We start from the raw sequence: 10,730 nt of genomic DNA, 5'->3' as shown, positions 1-10,730 counted from the left end.
CCCCCCCGTGGATCGTGCTTTTTTGCGCGAGGGCTCATCGAAGCAGCGATGAGTGACATCGTCGTTGTAGTTTGAGCGAGCTACGAAAATCGATTCCTTCGCGCTTGTACATACTTCAATTCAAATTGTCCTTCGATCTTTCGCCCGGGTGACATCTTGGACAATTAGTGTCGCGTCGCGATCGCGAGATCCCGGAACAAACGACTCGTACTCCCACGAGTGGTATGTTCATCTGTGCTACGAGTATATATACTTCCCATTTGAACTTACGTTGTTAACGAATACTGTGCCGAATTCCCGAATTCTTGTGCTGAAATTGCTGAGTTGTGCCTTAAGGCTGTCAGCCGTAGATATATGAAAAATCGTGATGCAATGAAAGAATAAGAATTTTGTACGTAAAGATGAAGTAAGCAATTACTAGGTCGTTTGCGACTTTTACATTTCATTTTTTAGTACATCTGAAAGCCCAAGTCCATTCGTTTGTCTTTTCATCACAACCGCTTGTGTGTGATCGCTTCTTGTGATTTCATGTTGTACAATAGTGATCCCTCACGTCATCATCCCCTCAGCTTTGATCGAACGGAGATGGCATTGTTTTGGGGAGTAGTACTTTCGAGTGAAATTTGCGTAAAATAATAACAGCTACATTGATTCTCTTATCATGTGGATTCCTCTTTTTCTTATAGTCTGTAGCTCTTGTTTTAAGCAAGAAGCTTGAAATTGCTTTCAAATCGGTTAGTATTTATATCTTTATTTTTGTATAGATTTTTTTCTTTCTGTTATTAATCAATAGTCTAATACGTCCATACGATCGGTGGAAGCTGTTGCCACGAGCGCTTCGTAGAAAAAATCGTTTCGTCGGAATCGTGCAACGCGTACCGAAACAGACTAGCATTTCTACGCAGCGATTCGTTCGCGATGAAAATGCTCAGTCGGTGGAAACTGCACCCGACAGGTCAACACTTTCTGCAAATTCATCACGAAGTATCTCGAAATTTGCATATTTGTTTTACGTACGTACCACGAGTTCCTTTTTTTTTCCCGCGCGTCCATCGAGGAGAACTTGAACTATCGAATTAAAGGCAATCACCAGGGAATCCCGCGATTGACTCGAAATATTGACTTGAAATATTGTTACACTCTGTTTGTACGATACGGTCAGATCTTGCATGCGCCAGATTCGTGTTAAAGCGCGTCACGCTACGTGGCCATCGTATAGGAAGATTTCGCCTGTTTCCTCGATCGAAGCTTAGTCTCGTCAGTAGATGTATGTGTCTTGTTACCTGTGTTTTAATTATTTCACATTGCGTATTAATTTATTGTGTTGTATAATTATGTTTCGTGTTTCCTCACGCTCAAACTATCGCTTGCAAATTTTTCTCGCACGTTAATGTATATTTTATTAATCTTTCTGTATCATACACATATATAACTTAATGTGCAAGATGGAAACGTCTATGTTGCGTGAATTAAAAAGCACTGCTGATACTTCTGCATGTTAATTAATTACAAAATTTTCTTTCTTTTTTTAACGTAAGATTTAGCGGACAGAAAAAAAAGTTACAATCTATATTAGTATACGATGGTCGTATATTTAATTAAAAAATGTTCAAAGGGACCGATTCTCCCAATCATATTTAAATGCGACAAACACTTGTGCTGCAATATTTAGAACGTCAAAGAAATAATTTATATATCAAATTCAATTTTATTTAATAAAGCGTGGTACTTACATTTAATAAAGCGTGGCGATGTGCTCGTGCGCGCGCGTTTTGACAGACGTATGATCATTTTCCCTTTATTTCTCGCTGCATATTAATCACGTTTAATGTGTGACATAATGAGAGATGAAAAAATATAATTTCGTCACGGAACATTTCTGCAGTGCGCGCGTCCTACGAAAAATATTACGCAATACCAATTAGTTATTTCAAAATAATTACAATTTATAATCGACCATATTACAAATATCTTTCTTCCATATGTTTTGAAATGTTTTATCAGTTTTATATTTACCTCATAATCATGCATAAATGAAAATACTTGAGTAAACGAGAAATATTCATTAATGTTATTAAATCCGCATAAGTATAAAATTTGTATACCGTTAAATCAACACAATTGCAGTCTATAAAATTATTTTAAAAAAGGTACAGGAAGTTATAATAAATTTCAAGTTTAATAAGCAACATATTTTCGTGTCCCACTCTGCGAAACGTTCTCGTAAGTTTCAAAGCGGGGGATGCCTCTACGTGACAAGAGTAACAAGCATTATCATAAATGAATGTAATAATCCATTATCTTCTTCCGTGTGTTAGTTTTCGCGATGACACCCACGGCAAATCGTTTACGTAAACAGTTTGTTCCCGGGCTACGCTAACGAACGGCGTATTTCCGGTATCCGGTTACGTGTGTACTCGATCTCAAGTCGCGATTATGCCATTGCATTACACTTTCGTTGTCACCTTCGTCATGGATACGCGCGGCGATATTACACGAACGACACCGACGAAGATAACCGGGGCAGATATGCTAATCGAAGGCTCCGCCACATTCTTGGCGGAAGTCGGTTTACCCTGGCGCATCCCGCGAACGGTTAGCACACGCGCGAAAGAGCAAAGTCGGAAGAACTTGTTTCCAAGGGATACCGCTAAGGCGACCGCTTGTACGTGCAAATCCTATCGAGAAGCATTCATCCAAAATTGCTCTGTGGCCAAGCCTGATCTTCCAAGCTTGATCGTGAGCAACAATGTTACGTGAACGTCCCTCGAGTATCGCGAGAAACGCTATTGAGATCTTTAAACGGACGTGTCAGAAACTATAAAACTTTTGAATGTCAGTCGTTCACCCGCACATATTTAATTCTTTTTATAAATTTAATGAAATTTAAACTCGGCAACGTATTCCACAAAGTGCATCGAGACGTACGAGCTACGTGAACGTCATTTTAAGTGCATTTACGTAAATTGTTAATGTTTTATTTACTTGCAATGTTTCCGCTTTGGTCGCCAGACAGCCGGCTGCTACGATCAAACAATCTTAAGCTTCCGGAATGAAGTAGATTCTGCGAGGCAACGTTAACGGCGTAATAGCAACGAGGGAGTTTCGGGAACAGCGCTTTCAATTAATCTTTCGTAAATTAATAGATAAGGTCACCGAAAGCGGCTTAAGTTCGAAGACAATGAAGCTGCACGCACAAGTGACGCGCACAACGGAACGCGCGGCGTTATTGCACGAAGAGCTCGAGTCATGCACCAGAGATTTGTTCACATCCGTTCTATTGTATCGCGAGGTGTTTCGTAAGACAAGTCCAGGATAAATCCGAAAGGTCTAATTTAAATTAATCTGATGTTCGAAGACGCGGCTACATTTTAATTTATCTCGCCTCATTTATCTCACCATGAAAATTTCTCAGATATCTTCTGAATATTACAGATTACGTGTCTCTCTTGACTTATATCTATTTTCAACATATTTGCTTGAAACGTTCATTTGTGCAAAAAACGTTTCGTCCCAAAGCGTGTGTTCGAGAAAATTGAGAAACGGGTGCAAAATAACAGATGTTATGAAAACGCGAATTAAGAAAAAGATTCAGAAGTATATTGATTATTTGAAAAATTAAAATAAATAAATAAATTTTTTATTACTTCAATCATCTTTTATTGAGTGCACCATTACAAAAGATGATGCTCTTCAAGTTTAATTAAAAAAGAAACTTGATGTACTAGTTTTTCGCAAATAATAAAATTTTTAGCCGGTTCTCCCCCTTCTTTTTTTAATATTATTGAAATACCTTCTCTCGTATTATTTCAATGCATATATAAACTCGCAAAGAACTTCTTGATCGATTCACAAGAATGTCCATTCTTCAAATAAAATAGAGAGAGAGAGTGTGTGTGTGTGTGTGCGTGTGTACCTAAAGCTCGCAAATCTGACAAAATACATTTTCCGCGCACGTACAGAGGCATGAATTCAAATCGTCATTAGCTTAGTTTGATGGTCGTGAATGTTGACGCATCCTTGGCTTTAATATTACCTCAGGAAGAAGGGAGACGAGGAAAGGAGACGGGGAAGGGGGAACCGGAACAAGGACGAGAGCCAGCGGAGAGGCATTCATTTAACAGAGTTCGCGGATATAAGTGGGTTTTGATTAGCCTCGAACTTGAGTATACCGCAGGAGTTCAGAATGGAGTGCATTTGAATCCCAAATTCATTGCTAATGCGGTTGTATGATCTATGATCTGCGCAAACACTCGACGACCGCGTATTTGAGAGGGATTATTTTTCCACGAACCATCGGCTTTCACCTCTTACAAAAATGACGTACGCGGATTTGGCATTTCGTCGAAAGAGTCGCGAAGCTGTCGGCTCGAATCGAATTTTCCGCCTGGGCTAAATATCTACCTGTTAATCGCGAAAACGTGTTTAATTTTGCGATAATTACTCGTTTTAAGCGAAAATAACTGGGAATATGCAAACAGGGGGAATGAAGCTTCAGCAGAAGCTAACTGCACCCCGGGATGAAAACCGGGGATAGAATGCAGAGAATTTTAATTTGCCGTTTTATTTATTTTTTCCCCCTTTTTTATACGAGTGAATCGTTCGGATTTTTAGCGATACTCGGACGGATATTAACAGCCAGGAAGCAACAACGTCGGGGCGCGATATAATTAGATTATTCCTAAGATACGGGCCAATCGGGGGAGGGGGTGGGGTGTTATAAATTCTCATTGCATTCCGTAAATCGACCGGGTCGTGATAAACCCCAGGAATGTTACCGCGTAGGTAGATTCCAACGCGAAGCTGCCTTTACGATCGCGCGTCGCCGCTAAGAGAAACCTTATACGTGCGCATTTTTTACGACCACATTTTTTACGGTCCATGCCGCACATACGTACACACACGTGCCCTTTATACACACACATATACACGCGTGCGCACGCGCGCGCACACACACACACATGTATCTATCGCGTGTACTCTCAACGGTATCAGAAGCGTGCAGGATGCTTCTAGGATGCTACGCTTGCGGTATGGTGTTTCCGAGTGAGATTTATGTTGCGAGAGCTCCACTTTCCACGCGGACTTTAATCGCACGCGAATAAAACGACGGGATAAGATCCCGAAAACGATGCGAAAGCGTGGACGCACATTTCACCCCGTCACAACGTCGCTCGTTTCCTTCGTCAAAGAATGTCGTCTTTCTCTCGAGCTTCCGTCTTACGTCGACCGAGTAACGATCGCCCCCACATTGTAAAGTGTGACGAACGCGTGCATTAGCTCACGCGATCGTCATAATCTGTCATAATTTGCATATATAAATTTATGCGCGACACTCGGTTAAAAATATTTCCGACACGCGAGACGCGCATATTTTTTTCCCCCTCTTTTTTTTACGAGCTCGTGTCGCAACGTATTTTTTTTTCCCTGGCGAACGTAATAAGAAAAATTATTTGTATAGCAAATCAACGATGAATGATTGCTGTTGGTTATCGTCGATAAAATTATAACAATTATCGATATAGCAGAAAAAGAAAAAAATTACGTGGAAAAGACAATAGCAAATTTTCTCCGCGGAAACAACGTAAGTACATGCGCACTTGATTCTTCGCAAATCTGATTTGGCAACGCAATTGTCTTGATTCGGTCAGTCGCGATGAAAGTAGTCGAACTGTAAACAAAACTCGGAGCTTTCTCCATAAGGATTATGTACCGTGATCGTACAAAAGAGACGGCAAAGCCGCTTTTGTATCGAAAATGCTTTATCCATAATCGAATCGACATTCACGAGGACAATCGCGAATGTAGCGAAGCAGTTCCCTTTATCGCGTTTTATACATTCTTCTCATCCGATTTTTGTTAACACATTTCTCTTAAAAATATGCAAGATGAGAATCTTGTTTTCGATATACGATAAGACGCGAAAAATGCCGTTCCTTGTATTTAAAGAACGGAAATCACTTGCAGCCATCGGCAGAAGTAGGTATATATATATGAAAAGTATATATCTTTAACCTTAAGTAAACTGAGAGGAAAAAAATGGTTACAATTACCACAATGTATAGTTCTTTTCGGCGCCAACTATGTATTTGTTTGGTAGAACTATAAATATAATTTTTTCTTTTTTCTTTCAGTGTATTTAATTTAAATTTAAATAAAATATTTTTCGTCAAAAAAATATTTTCTCTTTTTAAAGAGAAAAGTATATCTAATGTACTGACTATTATGATGTTTCCTGAGCTTCTCGGTCGAACGACAATGCGAACATTTCTAATTACTGTAAAATTTAAGGGAGCGCTATTGCTGAACTACTTTAGTTTCCTTCGCGAAATTCGACCACTCTCCGCTATTGTCCCGCCCCTTTCTTCGTATTCGCCCCGAAACAATTGGACACAATTTGCAGCCCTCACGCCAGTTATGCTGTCGCTGTCGGGTCCACTATTGGGCGCGGTGGTGGGTGCCACAGCGGGATTGCTTCTGGTGATCTTCGTGATCGTGCTGGCTGTCAAGCTCCGCTATCGACCCCGATCTCAGGAGGACTCTCATGACGACGGCGGTATGGCGAACCTGGCGGCATCGGGGACCGGCGCCTCGTCCCCGCATGACAAATCGTCGACCTTGCCCCTCAGCGCCGATAGCATCGAGAGCTTCGAGAAGAATCCCGATATAATACCGCACGCGAACGGTAGGCGAGAGTACCTGTCACTCCGCTTCGCAGCATGCTTCCTCCTCGATCTGGTTTATCCAGTGATTGCATGATAAATTGCCCCCCGTGTAAGACAAATTGCTCTCGTGATCATCGTTATTAACCGTTAAAATGCTTTTGTACTGATCGATTATCAATAAATTATTTTCGTTCGTCATTAAGCGACGCTAGCAAGCGATGCATGACTGTCGTATAAAACTTTGACGGTTTCTTTATTTAAGTATAAAAAACATTTATAACAAGACAAGCTTCCTTTTTGCTTTTTAATTAAAAATTATATATAATTATTCTAACGTATTTATATCTCGAGAAAAAAATTAATTCTCAAAATTCAATCATTATTGAAGATTGTTTTCACAAAATATATTTTATTTAATTGGTTTAATATATTTATTTTACGTTTTATTTTTTATATATTATATTTAATTGGAGAAATTAATTCAATGCTGATTATAATTTACTAAAATTAAATATTCATTTTAATCTTTTTTATTTTTCAGTGATATATATTTACGGAGATAATAAATATGTTTTTTAAGGTTTTAGTTTTATGCTAGCTAAGTTGCATGAAGATGATCCTCGTGTTAAAGTGTTATTTAAAACAAGAAATTGCAATTTATAATTAGTTGTGTGTGTGTGTGTGTGTGTAATATATATATGCATAAAATATACGATTATGAAGGAGCAACAATGATGATCCCTGTACTTTATTGTATTATAGAGAATTCATATGCGGAATTATGCAAAAGTGCTTCACCGCGATACGTACTGCAGCAGCAACGTCCGGAAGTGAATACCTTCGCACCAACAAACAACGTAAGCACAGTCTGTAATTATGTATCTAAGATAATAGTACATCCAAATGATAGTTGCAAGTCACAATTAATTTCTAATTGCGTGCAAACATGTAGCTATTATAAAAATGCAGCTGATAAAATTTATTGAAAGTATAAATATAGCTGGATATATAATAAATTTGCACTTTAAGTGAAAAAAAGCTATACTCTTAAATAACTTTTTAAGATTTACTTTATCAGATCCACAATTTCTATTCGAAAAAGATTACACGACAATTAACCATTCGTATTTATTTATCTTAAACAAAATTATATCGATTTTATAATAACTGTAAAATCAAATTTCACGGTTTTCGTTTTCCTAAATACTTATTAATTATCTAATTAATGACTCCAGTTATGATAAATCAACTATAATCGATTTTATTTAAAAAATTCATGCAATCTGATATTGGAATCGAATTCTTAATCGATTAAATCATATTGTTCAAATTCCGAGAATAATATTGTTATCCTTAGCAGGGAACCGAGTTAACGTACGTCGAATTAGCATTAAGGGGAAACCGACGAATACCTCCGAATTGCTACCAGCCCGTGCAAATCTCTAGCCTCCAACGGCCCCAGCTGCTGCCCATGTCGACTTTGACGCGCAGACAGCCGATCCAGGAGCCGACGATTTACGCGCAAGTCGCCAGTCATTCTAAACCGATTTACGTGCCGCCGCCACACCCGTACATGAATCGTTCCAGCGACGAAACAACGGCGGAGACACCATTGATCGGACACGACAATAAGGTATGTAAATAGGTAAAAGTGACAAACCGGCTTTTTGTTTAGCCTCGATTGGTTTATCATCACGTTGAGTCCCTTAAACCACAAGTTTTTCTCGAAACGGTGAAGAAAACTGTAGAAAATAATTTAAATATAAATATTCCGATTTAATATCGACAAAAATGCCACTTCGATGGTAAAAATAACGGAATAAAAATGTTAACTTTGTAAATAAATCGCAGAGCGATCTTCGAATAAAATATTGTAAAATCTTGGCTTTCGAGCAACATTAAGCCCTCTCAAGAGAAAGAGTATCGCATTGAAGAACACTTGACAATTAAAATTGTGGCAAAATCGGTATAATATTGATCCGTGCAGCAAATTACGGATAGACTCGTCCGTCTATACATACAGGATTGAGACAAGCACGATATTGTCGCTTAATGCAACAGTTACTTTGGCTAACTGGAGACTAACTAGTGTTTAATTACGATCCCTCTATATCTCTTCTAGATCACTACGATCAGCCACTCGGGCAGCTCAATCTGGCGCACCGACCCGCCGCCTTCCTCGAACGCGCCAACGACATGATTCCAGCAAGCTGCATCGTAACTCACGATTCCATTTCGCACCTAAACGTCTCTTAATGTTCTCCCCTGCCCCCTCCCTCCCCCTCCTTCCTCCCGTTCCTCTTTCCTCGAAAAGAAGAAGAAAATAAAAAAGTACACATCGATCCACGTATATGTACGTGTTAAGTGAGGAGGTTCTTCGAAGGAGGCGCGCCGCGATCCTTCACCGGTAGAGATTGTTAGACCTTTACTACGAGTGTTATGAATAGAGGATTCGTTCGACGATGAAAGTAATTAATGAAATCGCGCGGAGTATATATATATATACATATATATACACACACACGTATAGATTATGCGCTTTACCGAATGATTTGTGATAGTGGTTGGTTGGAGACCCGGGGAAAGGATTGAACTGTTTTTCAGCCGTCCGTAAAATTCGAGGCGGAGCGAACGCACTATTTTGATCCCGTGTGGGCAGAGCCGTTCGCCGTTCCGTCGACCGATCGAGAATTCGTTGTATGGTGAATGTTATCGGAGAGCTGGCAATAATTACATGTAAAAAAAAAAAGCGCGCGCCGTTGTTCCGCCGGCGCGGAAAACGGTGAGCTTTTCTGCAGTTTTTAATTCGTACCTGGAATATCCGTGAATATTTCTTATTTGATTTTTCGTGCAGAAAAAAAGTCGGCTCAAAATCGATCAAAAAATTTACAGCTGAATGTTTCAGAGCATCGAGCCTCTCTGCGTAGTAGAGAGAAATTATAATAATTCTCCTTCTCGTCCCTTCTCCGAATAATAATTTTATTTTCAAACAAAATTTATTTTCAAACCTTTTTAGGAAATTTATGTCTAATTAGTGAAACGTATAATGAACATAATTGAACCTCAAAAATTACAATATTGATTTTTAATTAATTTTTAATTAAAATTACAATATTGATATTTTTGGACGGGAAATTGATGTCCAACTCTTCGAAGTTCTCGTGAAAAGAGGAATTCTGATTGTTGAAAATATTTGATACATTGATTTTGACGAGTAACCGTAGGTACGAGTTAAAAATCGAAATAGCACTTCGCCCGCCTCGGCGTGTAAATCAAACAACGCCGGTGGAAATAGATTGCGAACGCAACGATTTAGTGTGATTGGTAGGATAAAGTTAGTCAATCGCGCGATTGTTTATTGTTTTGATCATATAAACCAGTGTCTTTTGTATGTATGTATGTACCGTCCTACGAACTTTTATTCGATATTATTTCAAGTATGATTTCAAGTGGCTCCATTTATATACTATTCAAATTACTATTTCAAATTATTAAAATTTTAGATGTCCTAATTATCATTTTATTATCATTGATCTATAGCACTTTCAATTAAACAATTTATAGATTTCGAAAGAAGTGAGAAATATTTCTTATACCTACTTTTTAAAAATAATTATAGAGAATTATAAAATAAATCAAATAATTGCACTGCCCTGAAATTTAATTATGACGATTTTTAAAACAGTTTATTATATATTAAATACATAAGCGTGTGAAAAAAAAAATAGAAAATGGATGGGGAAAAAGTTAAAATTTATTTCAAAGTTACGTTTTGCTTCTAATATAAAAATCGCAAATTGAAGTCCAAATTTTTTTATAATTAAATAGTTGTGCTCCTTTTTTTATCCTATTTCCACGGGGAAAATACACTTGAGATTTATAAAATAAATCCTTCATTGAAAATTAAATACGTTAAAATGAACTCTTGTCAGTTTCAGCGTTTCATTTATGTTTTATAAAATCAAACGAAGTATGTAAAATTTAATCAGATTTACAAATTCTAAAATTATCTAACTTTTGAAATGGAATATTAACATATTACATACTTGAATTTCTTTTGATACA

General features: G+C 38.0%; 1 protein-coding gene across 4 annotated transcripts in view; it reads left to right on the top strand.

The window, feature by feature from the left end:
* The window catches only part of LOC105459264 (nephrin-like), a 250,206-nt gene extending 240,004 nt beyond the window's left edge, over positions 1-10,202 (top strand). For 2 of the 4 annotated variants that reach the window (XM_011705166.1, XM_011705148.1), the window contains 4 exons: positions 6,404-6,685; positions 7,428-7,522; positions 8,023-8,298; positions 8,788-10,202. In XM_011705166.1, the coding sequence (XP_011703468.1) occupies positions 6,404-6,685; positions 7,428-7,522; positions 8,023-8,298; positions 8,788-8,865 (731 nt within the window). In that variant the 3' untranslated portion in view covers positions 8,866-10,202. The remainder of the gene's footprint in view (positions 1-6,403; positions 6,686-7,427; positions 7,523-8,022; positions 8,299-8,787) is intronic. The other 2 variants (XM_011705157.1, XM_011705174.1) reach the window with 2 other exon arrangements.
* The last annotated feature ends 528 nt before the right edge of the window (positions 10,203-10,730 follow it).

This window comes from Wasmannia auropunctata, unplaced genomic scaffold (genome assembly GCF_000956235.1).
Source record: "Wasmannia auropunctata unplaced genomic scaffold, wasmannia.A_1.0 LD336101.1, whole genome shotgun sequence".
Taxonomy (NCBI): Eukaryota; Metazoa; Arthropoda; class Insecta; order Hymenoptera; family Formicidae; genus Wasmannia; species Wasmannia auropunctata.
The sequence above is the reverse complement of the archived record's forward strand: the minus strand, read 5'-3'. Positions and strand labels throughout refer to the sequence as shown.